Below are 15,056 nucleotides of genomic sequence, written 5' to 3' on the forward strand. Positions count from 1 at the left end.
GTAACTTGTGTTTGAAGATCATTTAGTCTAATGGTTTCAAAATTATTAGTGATAAATTCTTTTGTTTAGATAAAATATTATATAGGCCTATCTTGATTTATTACACTTCACAGATACCTGCATTTTTCAGAAACTGAAGATCCCTGTGTTGTCAGAGGATGGTTGGATTTTCTTTTTTTAACCAATAAACTAGTTTTTACTCAAGGTATGTACATTTTATCTTAGACAGAATGCTATTGCACACTTAACAGACTATAGTATAAACTATAACGTTTTATACACTGGGCAGCCAAGAAATTTGTGTGATTCGCCTTATCACAGTACCTGCTTTGTTGTGGTGGCCTGGAGGCGAACCTCCAAAATCTCTGAGGCATGCCTCTACAGCAGGTCAGCATGTTATTAATTAAACATGGCTGCTTGGCCTGGATGGCAGGGGAGTCTGGGGGAGAATGGATACATGAATGTGTATGGCTGAGTCCTTGTGCTGTTCACCTAACATTATCACAACATTTTTAATTGGCTATACCTCAATACAAAATAAAAAGTTAAAAAACAACAAATAATATGGTTGCCTGGGCTGAAGCCTATGGGAGTAATTCCTTAGGACATTTACAGAGCAATCTGAAAAGCACTGATGATGTAAATAAATCCCAGGGAAGTCTGATGACTTGCCCAAGGTCATGAAGCTAGCTGATGAACTAGAACCATAACTGACTACAGTGATGTCAGAACCTGGCTCAGGCAGTGAGGCCTAAGCAGTGTCAGAAAGAAGGAAGTCAATATGGAACTCAAGGAACCTTCAAGAATCTGTGGCCACTCAGGAAGCTGAAATTATATTTAGGTTATAGGAGAGACCTGAGGCAAAGACCCACTGGTTTCCCAGTAAAACCATCTTATAGAAAATCAAATATTTTATTTTCATTAAAAAAATTTGAATAAATGATCATACATTTATGGTTGCTGTTTTCAGTTTGTATCTCAAGATATACCAAAAGCACCCTAAGGGTTTCCACTGACTTTTTTTGCCCAAGTTTTAAGGAAATTCTGAAACTTAGGGATGTCAGGTTTGTGTTTAGCAAGTCTCCTGTCCCAACCACAGGTACTTGAAAATGTCCTTATGGTTGGGAGAGGAAAAGAGAGGTCTTTCAGGAACAGAACACAAGCTGTTGGGGATGGTGGGGCGGGCTCTACACTTGTCAGTCCTTCAAGCGTTTCAGGAGATGTTCCCATTGTGGGAGCAACAGTTGTCTTTGGGATTTAAAATACTCTGAGCTCCAGAACGCAGCTGCCCACCCTGCAGAACCTTCTTGGAGTAGCAGAGTCAAACCTGTGAGGGGTGCTTCTCAGGCAGTCTCAGGAAGGTCTTCGGGTAGCCGCTGCAGAGGTGAACAGACTGAAAGTTTTTACCCGAAATCATTCTCACTTGAAAAAAAGAAGGAAGACTTCCAAAGTCAGCGTTATATTCTCTCCGCGCTGCTCCCTGAGAAGTCTGTCTGCAAAGGTGTGATGTTGTGGTCATACCCAGCATACTCAGAGGTGCCAGTACTGGCCAGCTTGAGCTGCTGGGCAGCGTGGGTCAGCTGGAACGCAGCATCAGGGTGAGCCGTGTCGGGCAGCAGTGTGCACTCCCTTTCTAGCATGTCTGCCACCCCTTTGAGCAGGTCCAGGAAACCAAAGGCCAAGGCAGCCTTTCGTAAACGGTTCAGCTCCTGAAACAAATCACCAATGTTCCTAAAATGCATTCTCCTCATCACATACTTTCTAAGTGCTCAGTGTGACATATATTCTCCTTGACCCCCAAACTTAAATGAGCGTTTTTATATCAGAACAAATATTTGTACAGAGATGCCAATAATAAGAGGGTGTGATGACATGCCTGGGAAGTAGTTCCTCTACAGGTGGTCAGAAGGCAAAGGACCACAGGTTTCTGAAAATGAGGTTATCCTCACCACCGTTCACGACCACTTAGGCCAAACATGGTGAGGTGCTTTGCATACATCATTTCATGTATAGTACTCATAACTCTGGGCTTCCCTGGTGGCACAGTGGTAAACAATCTGCCTACCAATGCAGGAGATGTGGGTTAGATCCCTGGGTCAGGAAGATCCCCTGGGGAAGAATGGCAACCTGCTCAGTATTCTTGCCTGGAGAATCCCATGGACAGAGGAGCCTGTAGGGCTACAGTCCATGGCGTCACAAAGAGTTGGACATGACTTGGCGACTAAACAACAACAAGTCATAACTCTGATGATACTTCATCTCTGTTACTCGGGTATGGAAAAGGCTCGCCCAAACCTCAGAGGGCTCTTAACCCTTTGGTGCTTCTCTGGCTACAGCCTAAGACTGAATGACAATGAGTATGTCTGGAGGAGGCTCTGCAGGAGTCAGGAAGTCAGACCCCAAAGATTGCCTCAAAAAGAAAAGTCAAATAGTGGATGGAAGCAGAGAAACATGAACTGCCCCGTCTATCACTCAGCAGTGTGATCTGGGCAAGTTGTGGAGCCTCTCTGGATGTCAGTGGCCTCATTTACAAAATGAGGATCACCTCTGCTGTGCCCACTGGAGGGGTGGACACAGCCATCTGGTAGAGGCCCTTTCCCACTCTGTTATGTAGGTTACATAAAACCAGAAGAAACAGACTTTCTGACCACCTTTCTACAATCATCTGTTTACAAATGAAAAGTTCGGAAGAAGGCCAAAGTATAGACCTTGAACAGACAGCTCTGCAGGCAGGCAGGGGCTGCAGCCATGGGGTGATCATCTAGGGCCAATATGGACTAAGGGCTTCAGTTAGTGGGAGGCATGGTGGGCTGAACCACTCTCTGGTTGAACTCTTGCCTGATTTCACCAGCTCGCTACATAATTAGGTTTGAAGACATAAAGGTAATGAGATAACACCCAAAGCACCTATGTTCTCTGGAAGAGATGCTAGCCTGGGGTTGACTGTGTGTACAATATTTTAAGATTAGCAAGCTAGGATACTGCATACCTCACAGTGCCACTTAATTTAATTTCAGCCAAATATCAGAAGGACAGGAGAAGCAAGAGGGAACTTAAATGCTGCCCCCCCACCCACAACTCCACCCCATCTCTTGTAGCTTGACTCCACCAATGGTTCTGCATTAGTGAGGTATGATTCTGGAGGGCTGTTCTTTTGCAATTTATAAATGTATATATTTTTTAAAAGCTCATTTTATTTTTTGGCTGCACTGCATGGCAGGTGAAAATCCTATTTCTCCGACCACAGATTGAGCCTGTGCCCACTGCATTGGAAGCATGGAGTCTTAACCTCTGGACCGCCAGGGAAGTCTCATAAGTGTGCAATTTTAGAAGTCATTACCAGAAGCAGCTCCTCTGGCAAAGTACAAATGTTCTGAGCAGACACCATCCCTGGAAAACACATCCACTGGCTGCCTGGAGTTAGACCGGATACCCATTTGGGAACAGTGAGGAGGGTTAAGGGCTATGACTCGCAGGTCCTTTCAGCTCCTTCCCTCAGCCATTCCCAGCAGCACCAACACAGAGAAGACCTGCCAGAAGACCCACCGCACAGAACCAGGCCATTTAAACACTCCTGATTCCTGGACTTTAGGGCAGGTACAGACCTATCGCTTCTACTGACTTTACTGAAGAAAAACTGGAGACACAAACATTTCTAATTCCTGTCCATGTTCAGTGTTCACGCTACTGTGAAACAGTTTATTTCTGGCACACAGCACAGAGCCCACCTTCAACTACTAAAATTCTGATAGTCTCACCTTATAGAATGTCTGTGTTTTTTCAGGTAGTTTCCTTGCATTTCTTAAAATCTTCTGTACATCTGTCTATAGAGGGTAAAAAGAATTCAACGTTAGAATTCTGTGATAAAAAGGGAAAGAATACAAAAGGACACCTTTAAGTGGAAAAAAATGAAAATGAGAAAAGAGTTAATAGTGTAAAAAAGAGGCTCCCTTCTGAGTTAATGTCATTGTTCAGCATTAGTAAATCATCTCTCTCCTTCAAAAGGCTTGATGATACTAAAGCCCATGGCAACAAAAATGAACTTGTCTCACAAAAACACCTCCAGTAAACCCATACATCTATGGCCAGCTGCTTTTAGACAAGGATGCCAAGACCATTCAATGGGGGGAAGAAGTCTCTTTAACAAATGGCACCTGGATAACTGGATAGCCACCTGCAAAAGAATGAAGTTGGACCCTTACTTCATACCATACCCACAAAATTGACTCAAATGGATCAGAGGCTTAAATGTTAAGAACTAAAACTATAAAACTCTTACCATAAAACTTACTTATAAAACTCTTACAACAACACAGCAACAAAAGAAAAAAACTTGGCAAATGATCATAGCAGCATTATTCACAATAGCCAAAAGGTAGAAATAATCCAAAAGTTCATCAGCTGAATGAATGGACGGACAAACATGGACTTTATACATTGGACCATTATTTATTCAATGGACTATTACTCAGCCATCAAAAGGAATGGAGTACTGATGCATTCTACAACATGAATGACTGTTGAAAACATTATGGTAAGAGAAGTCAAATACAAAAAGGCACATATATGATGCAGTTTACATGAAATATCCTGAACAGACAAATCCTTACAGATGATAGAAAGCAGATAAGTGGTTGCCTAGAGCTGGGGCAAGAGTGACTTCTTTAGTGAGTAAAGGATTTCTTTTTGGGGTGATGAACATGTTTTTGAACTAGACAGTGGTGATGGTCATGTAACATTGTGATTATACTAATGTCACTGAATTGAATACTTTAAAATGTCTGAAATGGTAACTTTTGTTATGTGCACCTCAGCATAATAAAACAACACATCCAGACAAAAACAAATTTAAAAAACTGTTTTAGAAAAATTCAGCTCTCCTTCAGACAGGGAAGTGCTGGGGTCAGTGATGGCAAGAAAGAGGGAGAACTTTAATTTCCAACAAAGGGAAGAGGTCCCTTAGCTAGGGCAGGATGTGTCTGTCTAGTCTCCCTGAAAAGGGGGCTAGAAGAGACTATGCGTCAATAGAGGTTACTTCTGTGGTCAGGTGGCCTGCCTGCCTCTTCTCATTTGGCTTGGATTGGACTCATGGGAAGAACAAAGAAAAAAAGAAATGGCACTCAAGTGAGAAAGTAAGTTCAAAAACTGATTTTTAAAAATAGGTACGAATGACTTTGCCAATGGGAGGAGAAAGTCACTGAGTCCCTTGGCTGAAGGCAGCACACCTTGATAATAGGATAATTTCATAGGTGCCTCCCATAAACTGTTTCTGTGGTATTACATGGTAATGCTACTTACACTGTGCTGATGGGAGAAATAATCACATGAAGGTTTTTATGTCTTCCTCAAAACTGGTACTAAAGATAACACCTATAATATTACTCAGTGACTCGCCATGTCAAAACTTCTACATTAAAACTTAATGCTGGAAAAAATGTGTCTCTCTAGAAGAACTGACATGCTTCCTTTTATCAGATAAGGAGAACCATATAACCAACATGTTTTTTTTTTTGACCTTGGTAGCAGGAAGCTCAAGAGCCAAATTGCTCAAACACAATTATCATTCTGCCTTGGCTTCCTGGAACACTGTCTCTCCTCTTCCTCTAGGTTTTATATTGCTCCAAATTTTGTAAAAAATGATTCTGCTATGTACGTGTTTTACTGTAGGCCACCGCAAATCCTTTTTGGAAATAATGACAAATGTTAGAAGTAAATGAATTACGAAGTATCAGAAGAAAAGAACATCAAATCAAATGTCCGCCTGCCTGCAGGAATCCCTCCTCCTATCCCCAGTGGAGAGTATCATGGATGGTAATGTTACCTGCAGGCCACTGGGTTTGATCCACACCGTCACATTCTGGGCATAACTGCGTTTGTTTTTGGGCTGCAGGGGGAATGGGCTCTTATTATCATCCTCACCATAAGGGTTTTCTTTAGCATCTTAAAAGAAAAAAACAAGCTTGAAATGACATCTGGCAAAACACAATCAAGCACATTTCCAATTAGGTTAGAAGCTCTTTGAATCACTCGATCTCCTATATCCTATTACCTCCCTAATTAAGAAAATCCATTAACTTCCAGCAGGTTGGGGAACCTGTTCTCAGCACTAATGATGGACACTAATCAACTGAGGCCCAGGCAAGTGAAAAACAGCTTAATGTTTTTAAATATACAAGCTTTACCTATCTGCTTTATAAATTAAGGTCATAAGAGATAAAAATACATAAAATACTACTAAAGTGTATATAAAAATATATGTATACCTACATACTGCAATTCTACATAGTCTAGCCCAGCACTCTCCAACAGAACTTCCTGTGATAAGGAAAGGTAGCCACACCCCATGGGACCAACCACTGAACCGCTGACACCTGGCTAGTGTAGCAGAGGAACTAGAGTTTATTTATTTAAATTTGAATAGCCTCCTGTGGTGAGTGGCGACTGGATCAGACAGCACAGGTGGAGACATTGAGAAAATTTAAAAGTGAAATTACATATAGCCAATTTAAGGAAAAGAGCAAGGGAAGAAACGCTTTCTTGGTGAAACATACCCCATCTTATGGCTTACTAGTTTATTGCTTCCAAAGACATAAAGCCATGTTGGGTTTATAGCCAAGTGGATAAACAAAGATTTCTATTTTTCCACCTGCTTCCTGAGTCAATGATACTTTGTCACAAACTTACAAAGCATACTTATTATTACCTCTTGGCTCATTTTATCAGTATCATCTTTCAGGGTAGACAGAACAGGAATCATTTTCCCAACAAGACTGGGGAGCTTAAGTCCCTTGCCCACATGTTCCTGTTGAAAACTGGAATTAGCTCAGCTTCTCTAACTGACCCAGAAGTGCTCTGACCCCAATCTGGTCATTAATTGGGATGCCTTATATTGGCCCCATTCTACCTCTGTCAGTGCCCTCTCCTCCTACCCCCTCCAAAACGTTATTGGTTCAGCTTTCCAGATGTTTCCATGAAGACTTGTCAATCCATAAGCCTTTCTAAGTCAGGCCAGGATCCCAACAGTCATTTCCCAGGCAACATGCTTACCTCCAACCTCCCGGCCCCTGTTTCCGTTCTTCCGCTGTCTGCAGTGCTCTCCCTTCCTCGCTTGTTTATTCCCTCCCTCACACACTCACTCATCTCCTACAGGAAGACCTCACCATGCAGGAAGCACCACGCTAGGAAGTATGGCGAGAGAAGGTATTTTTTCCTAGCCTCAATGAAGAGTATGAGCATTTATGAAGGGTATTTATCAAATTACAACTATGTGCAAAATACTTAACTTATCTCCTTTTAGCAACTCAAGAGGGTACATATTATTAGCCTCATTAGACATGAGGAAGTTGAGGCTCAGGTCTCACAGGGACAGCTGGGCCAGGTTTCACAGGCAGTACTTCTTCCCCCATGCAACACTGCTATTCCTCAGCCACCCAAAAGTACTTAAGTTCCAGGTCCGGATTCTACCCTACCCTCTCCATGGGGCTGTCCCAGTTTCTTCTGGTAGACGACGACTTTTCGAGTCCCTTTTATCCCCCAGCACTCAGTGTTAATACCAGACATTTCGGCATCTCATCACAGCCTACCTTGTACTGTCTCTAACTGCTTGGAGCCTCTATGTGGAAACTGGCTTAGTAGACATTAATGAAAAAAGAACAGGAGATCTTAGAAATAATAAATATGATAGTAGAAAAATTTTAAAAATATTGGTTGCAAGGTAAGATTGAAGATATCTTACAGAAGGTAGAACAAAAAATTTCAAAAAATGAAAAATATGGGTAGGATAAGAAAATCACACACATGCACACAAATACTATAAACACATCTTCCAGGAAAGGAGAACAAAGAATACATGGAAGAAATCAAAGACATATTTGTGCATCCAGGACTCAAATTGCAAGATGGAAGCACTGAGTCCAGCACAATGAATGAAGAGACCAAAACCAAGGTATGTGATTCTGAACATCTAGAAAGCTAGGGACACTAGAAGAGCCTCAAGGTGCACAGAAGAAATACAGACCAGGGCCAAAGCTCGGACAGTCAGCATGGCACGAGACTCTCAGGAGCAACACCAGAAGCCAGAAGAGACAACAGAGTGACACTTCAATGCCCTAAGGGAAGATGGTTCCTGACCTAGAACTCAATATTCAACCCTGCTATCAGTAGAGTGTAAGGGGTGGAATTCGGACATTTCCACACATGTGAGATTTCAAACGTTTACTTCCATGTGCCCTTTTCTCAGGAGGATTCATCAAACAGGAGTCACGGGGAGAGATGCAAAGGGAAGACCTGGGATGACAGCTATGCAATGGGCCTAGAGCATAACCAGTCCACTCGTGAAACAAAAGGAAGGGAGATGACCCTCAGGAAAAAAAGTGACAACAAAGTACGTAAAGGACGTATTTCGCTTAGACAGGAATTAGTGATAGGTACATACTTTGGCCACCTCATGCGACGAGTTGACTCACTGGAAAAGACTCTGATGCTAGGAAAGGGTGGGGGCGGGAGGAGAAGGGGACGACAGAGAATGAGACGGCTGGATGGCGTCATCGACTCTGTGGACATGAGTTTGAGTGAACTGCGGGAGTTGGTGATGGACAGGGAGGCCTGGTGTGCTGTGATTCATGGGGTCGCAAAGAGTCGGACACGACTGAGCGACTGAACTGACTGACTGAGTGACATGGAAAAGAGCAAAGGAAAACAGCGGGGAGAAAAGGCAGAGGAAGGCCTTGACCGCCCAGAGGGAGGGCTGCACGCCTCTGCTGCTGGCCTCCCCCGTCCGGCTGCCAGGCTCTTTCCTGGGTTCTATGAGGAATGCTGGTGTCTTCCCTACAGAGCTCTCCTTTTAATAACAGTCAGTCAGAACACATTTATCTTACCTGTGAGAAAAAAGAAATATCTAATTAAAAAGAAGATAGTATCTGGGGTAGGACACAAAGAGTTGCAAAACAAAGGAAATGTCACACTGGCCAGCACATGGCTTAGCAGTGAGTAATACTGACTTGACCCAGCAAGGACAGAAAACTGACTGAACCACACTGCATGGTCTGAGGAAGGGAAAAACATGCTTCTTGGGTGAACAGGTGGGCAGGGATGGTAGCAGTAAGAGAAGAGCTAAGTAGTTTTCCTTGAAAAGTAAAAAAATGGCATTAAAAAAAAAGTCAAGGAATAGCTATATACTTATTTAGAAATGTAAGTAAAATATCAGAAGAAAAAATTAAAATTTGAGAATGGTCATCTATAAGAACAGAATTAGGAGTGGAAGGGGGTAGGTATAAACAGTACTATTTTGCAAGCTTCCCTCTGATTAAAATAACATAATTAAAACAGCAAGCTCTACCATTCATGAGTACTGTGTGTCAGGTACTCATTTCCTTAGAAACTTCTCTCACCAACTATCTAAGATAGGTTTTGTTGTTACTTACTACTTGTTACCATAATGACAATCCCAATCTCCTAGGACTGTTGTAAGAGTTAAATAAGATGACCCATTTCATTTTGTCTAGCACAGTGCCTGGCACAAAGTTAAACTCAACAGATGTTAGTTCTTACTACCCTCATTGAAAACAACAGACAGAGGGAGAGAAATAAAACAACCATGAACATAGGGCTGAGAAAAAAGCAGTTCCATCTGATTTAAGAATACGCACGATGAGCCAAGCATTGCTAGGTTGGCGGCCAGATCAGAAAGGAATGTGAATGCTACTACCTTAGATTATGGACAGGCAGCTGTGGTGAAAACTATCACAACAGTTTAACAATTTACAGATGTAAATATTTTAGGCTTTGTGGATTATATGGTCTCTGTAGTAACTGCTCAATTTTGCCACTGAAGCAGGAGAGCAGCCATAGATATATAAACGAATGAGATAGATTCTGTAATAATACTTAACAATAAAACTATATTTACAAAACAAGCAGTGGGTTAATTTGGCCTGCAGGCCATCATTAGCTGACCTCTGATCTAAGTGACATGTTTTCTGAAAAATCTGTATGCAGGTCAAGAAGCAAGAGTTAGAACCAGATGTAGAACAACAAACTGGTTTCAAATTGGGAAAGGAGTATGTCAAGCCTGTATACTGCTTATTTAACTTATATGCAGAGTACATCATGTGAAATGCCAGGCTGGATGAACCACAAGCTGGAATGAAGATTACTGGGAGAAATATTATCAATAACCTCAGATATGCAGATGATACCACCCTTATCCAGAAAGTGGAGAGGAACTGAAGAGCCTCTTCATGAACATGAAAGAGGAGAGTGAAAAAGTTGGCTTAAAACTCAACATTCAAAAAACGAAGATCAGTCCCATCACTTCATGGCAAACAGATGGGGAAGCAATGGAAACAGTGACAGACTTTATTTTCTTGTGCTCCAAAATCACTGCAGATGGTGACTTGCAGCCATGAAATTAAAAGACGCTTGCTCCTTGGAAGAAAATCTATGACCAACCTAGACAGCTTATTAAAAAGCAGAGACATTACTTTGCCAACAAAGGTCCATCTAGTCAAAGCTATGGTTTCTCCAGTAGTCATGTATGGATATGAGAGTTGGACCATAAAGAAAGCTGAGCACCGAAGAATTGATGCTTTTGAACTGTGGTGCTGGAGAAGACTCTTGAGAGTCCCTTGGACTGCAAGGACATCAAACCAGTCAATCCTAAAGGAAATCAGTCCTGAATATTCATTGGAAGGACTGATGCTGAAGCTAAAGCTCCAATATTTTGGCCACCTGATGTGAAGAACTGACTTATTGGAAAAGTCCCTGATGCTGGGAAAGATTGCAGGCAGGAGGAGACGGGGACGACAAAGGATGCCTCTGAATGTCACTGACTCAATGGACATGGGTTTGGGTGAACTCCGGGAATTGGTGATGGTCAGGGAGGCCTGGCATGCTGCCAGGCTTGGGGTCACAAAGAACTGGACACGACTGAGCAACTGAACTGAACTGAATTGATCTAAGTGAAAGGTAAAGAAACCCAGTACAAGGCCAAGAGCCCTGAGAATCAAAGAACAGAATGAATGTAGGCATGCTGCAGAGAGAACAGGTAAAGGGGGTAAGGAATCTCTTTTTACACACACACACACACACACACACACACTCTTTTTACACACACACACTCTTTTTACACACACACACACTCTTTTTACACACACACACTCTTTTTACACACACACACACACTCTTTTTCCACACACACACACACTCTTTTTCCACACACACACTTTTTACACACACACACACACACACACACACACACACCCAGGTTCTCTTCCAATTACTGTCCTATTTCTGTCCTCTTGTGGTCAAACTCATCATTTTCATTTCCTCATGTCTAAATTCATTTCTCAGCCTATCTCCTGGCTAATCATTTGCCAAAACTGATTTTTACAAAGCCACCAAGAATCTCTTACCTGTCAAGATCAAATGACTCTTGATTCATAGTGTCCGCTTCTTTCTTCTTGATTTCTATTCTTCCCTAAAACTATTTAATCATTTAAAATACTCACTCTTTAAACATTTAAAATACTCATTCTACAGTCTCTTTCAGATTAAGTCCTCAAGGTGCTAATCCTCTTATTGCTCTTCCTTCGAATCAAAGACCTTCACATGATTTTACAACTTTTGTTTTTTCAAATCATAAACACATCTCCAGGGAGGACTGTTTTTTCTGCAGTAGGGCTTCCCTTGTGGCTCAGCTGGTAAAGAATCCACGTGCAATGTGGGAGACCTGGGTTCGATCCCTGGGGTGGGAAGATCCCCTGGAGAAGAGAAAGGCTACCCACTCCAGTATCCTGGCCTGGAGAATTCCATGGACTGTGTAGTCCATGGGGTTGCAAAGAGTCGGACAAGACTGGGCGACTTTCACTTTTCCCCTGGGGTGTAGAGGAGTTTCTACAGAGCCATTACATTAGCTTCTGGAGGATGCACCACGGGTTTCGCTGCTTCAGCTCCAGTGTTTACACTGGTTAGGGAATGGGCAGTGTTGAGCCACATGGTGCAGGACTTGGGCTATCACGTCTCACAGGAGAAGTTCAGGTTTCTTTTTATGTAAAAAGTAGGTAGAAACAATGAATAGAATTTTTTTTGTCGTCCTCTCACTGAGAGGATAGACCTTCCACACTCCCTGCTTTACTCAAGAGATTTCAGTTCAGTCCTGTCTCCTGTTCCTGTGTGACTTTTAAAATCCCAGCCTCTGGAATCTAACTCAAGAATTGGCAAACTATGATTGGCTGTGTGTTTCTAAGAATGGTTTTTTATAAATGGTTTATGTATTGTGCTATGATGCCAGAGTTTAGTAGTTATGACAAAAACCATAATTACCTATAAAATGTAAAATATTTATATATATGATCATTTGCTGGAAAAGTTTGCTGCCCCTTGGCCTAGCTTCCAGGGCCTATATTCCATCAAAATCTCTAGACTTCAATGGCAAAAGGTATCCTTCAAACCTTAGCTGACATGCATGGACACGAGTAGGCCATGACATGTGTAGGCTAAGACACTGTAGGCCATGACTCATATGTGCTCATGAGACATTGTACTTCCTTCTTGAATCTCTTTATTCTCGTGGCTTCTGTGACATCCTTTTTCTTGTATCTTGTACTTCTTCTCTTATCTGCCTCTTCCTTTTCATTTTCCTTTACTGGTGCCATTTCCACTGCCTCTAATAGTTGGTCCTTTCTAGGGGTCTGGTCCTTTTCCCCTAAAGTATATACTTTCCTGAGGCTAGGGCTTCTTGAAGTGTGACTATTGACCTAGATTGTAATCAATTAGGTAATATTAAAACTGCAAGTTCTTGATCTTGGATCCAGACCTACTGAATTAGAATCTCTGTAAGTGGGGACCAGGAAACAGAATTTTAAAACAAGTTCTCCAGGTTTACTTTTGTATACCAAAACTCAAATTTGTAAACTACTGCCCTAGCAATCTCCCTCATTCTCACCATTTTAAAGATCACCGATATGTTTATAACTGAAAATTGTATTTTCAGCTCTGTCCTCTCTCCTGAACTCCAGATTCTTACAGGAATTGTCTATAGGTACCTTCACCTAAATCTCACAGGCATAAACATGCACAAGAGAAGTTCTTCCCAAATCTACTATTCTGTTTCAATTATTAGTACCACCTTTTACCCTGCAGCCCCAGTCAGAAACCTGGGATCATTCTCAACTCTTCTGTTTCCTTTATTCTTGTATCTAAATACTGCTGTTTCCACCTTCGAAATATCTTTGCATGGCGCATCCTATCTTTTCCCAGCCACCGGCCTTGTTCTGCGTCTCCAGGACTGTCACAGCAGACTTCTAACAGCAAGATGCCCATACCTTTTCAAATCCACACTCCATAGAGCTTTCTTTCTAAGTGAAAAAGTTATTATCTCTCACTTGGATTTCAGCCACACTGCACAACTCCAGAATGTACCAGTATTTAGAATACACAGTCGCCTAACTGCTATCTCCACTGTTCTCACCACAGCCAGAAGGATCTGATCATACTACTCTCCTTCAGCAGCTTCCCCGTGTCTGTAGAATAAAGTCCCAGATGAGGCCTGCCTGCTGTCCCACAGCCAACCTCTAACCCACCTTCTGGCCTTCCCACCCTCACCCTCCCACTTTGTGGTCTAGCTTCTTTCTTTTCCAGAGGTGCTCTATTTGGAGCAAATTTCTCTTTTTCTTCAAAACTCAGTAATGGTATCTATCTCTCCTCCGTGGAGATATGCTCAAGTCCTCAAGGAAGAGCTGACCATCCCCTACTTCAGGCCGGTTATGATCTCATGCCAGTTTAGGGTTATTACTCCACTTTCCACTTGTCTTTGAGTGACTTCTGCTGACTCTTTTGGTCTGTAGACCTGGCACAGAATAGGCTGCTTGTAGATGTTCCTAAAACTGAAATGGGCCCAAATGAGTTAAGGGAGACACTACAGCTGAAGCCTGAGTACCTAGGAGTACAAAGGCCTCAATCAGAAGGAGTAGAAAAATCAGAAGAAATGGTTTATAGAAGAGAGGGAGAGATAATGGTTTCTGCCACAAACATGCTGATCTGAGGACTGTGACAGAATATCCAGGTGGAGAGGTCCAAGTGGGAACCTGGAAATACTGGTGCAAGATTCAGGAAAAAATCAAGCAGGAAGAGAGTAAGAGATATGTTGATGAGAGTGAGAGATATGTTGAGAGTCTGAAGCCGAAACAGTTGATGAAATAAACAAGAGAGAATAATAACCCAAGAGTAGAAGGCAAAGAACAACACCCTGGGAAATCATGAGGCAAGGGGAAGAAAAGACAGGATGACAAGAGAAAAGAGTTGCTAAGGAAAAAGATAAGCACCAGATGAATGCAATGTGAGGAAAACTAAGGGAGAACAGTTCCATGAAGGAATAGGATTAAATTATCTAAGAATGTCTAGGGGTACCTGGGTTAAAAATAGTATACTAAAGAAAGTTTGTTTCCCCTGAGCTGTAATGTTAAAAGTTCAAACATTAAACTCTCTTGGGGCTCTCCACACACACATCCAGCATCAGGAACCACAGGGCACTCGTCAGGGAAATCACGCGCTCTCTGACTCACAGAGAGAGCCATTCAGAACAGTAGAGAGAAAACAAAGTCAGGATAAATAAAATCTCATCTGGGGTATACCTGAAATTGGACCCAACTGCACCATTTTCCCTAGCCATGGGAGAGGTTCTGGGCCAGGCTCAAAGAGAGACATCATGAGGTTTGATTTCTTCTTGCTGTCAGCTTGAGAGTAGAGCATTCCATGCCATTCAGGACTAGATGGAGAGAAGATGGATGATCAGAACAACTCTAAGCCTGGGACTGTCAAGTTAAATAACTCTACCCTGTGTTTTTCTCTCTAGAGACACGGCTTTCAGCTTTGAAATTAGGTGCATTATTTTTATTAAAGCCAAATCCTAAACCTACAAATGCCTATTGCCCCTTAGTATTAGCATTCCTTGGAGATATGTATTATTATTTAGTTATGTAGACATGGAAATCAAAAACAGTCTTATAAGAGAAAAAGAGAATCACATGGGCAGCAGATAGCTGCAGGCGTGGTGAGGA

General features: G+C 42.2%; 1 protein-coding gene across 7 annotated transcripts in view; it reads right to left on the reverse strand.

The window, feature by feature from the left end:
- Positions 1-910: 910 nt before the first annotated feature.
- Positions 911-15,056, reverse strand: part of INTS14 (integrator complex subunit 14) — a 32,867-nt gene continuing 18,721 nt past the window's right edge. For 6 of the 7 annotated variants that reach the window (XM_055435713.2, XM_088839916.1, XM_055435710.2 and 3 more), the window contains 4 exons: positions 14,631-14,764; positions 5,822-5,940; positions 3,759-3,824; positions 937-1,709 (listed from right to left, as the gene is read on the reverse strand). In XM_055435713.2, the coding sequence (XP_055291688.1) occupies positions 1,458-1,709; positions 3,759-3,824; positions 5,822-5,940; positions 14,631-14,764 (571 nt within the window). In that variant the 3' untranslated portion in view covers positions 937-1,457. Of the gene's footprint in view, positions 1,710-3,758; positions 3,825-5,821; positions 5,941-14,630; positions 14,765-15,056 lie in introns of all 7 variants that reach the window. The other variant, XM_055435715.2, reaches the window with a different exon arrangement.

This window comes from Moschus berezovskii, chromosome 9 (genome assembly GCF_049115385.1).
Source record: "Moschus berezovskii isolate FMDL1 chromosome 9, NW_MosBer_1.0, whole genome shotgun sequence".
NCBI lineage: Eukaryota > Metazoa > Chordata > Mammalia > Artiodactyla > Moschidae > Moschus > Moschus berezovskii.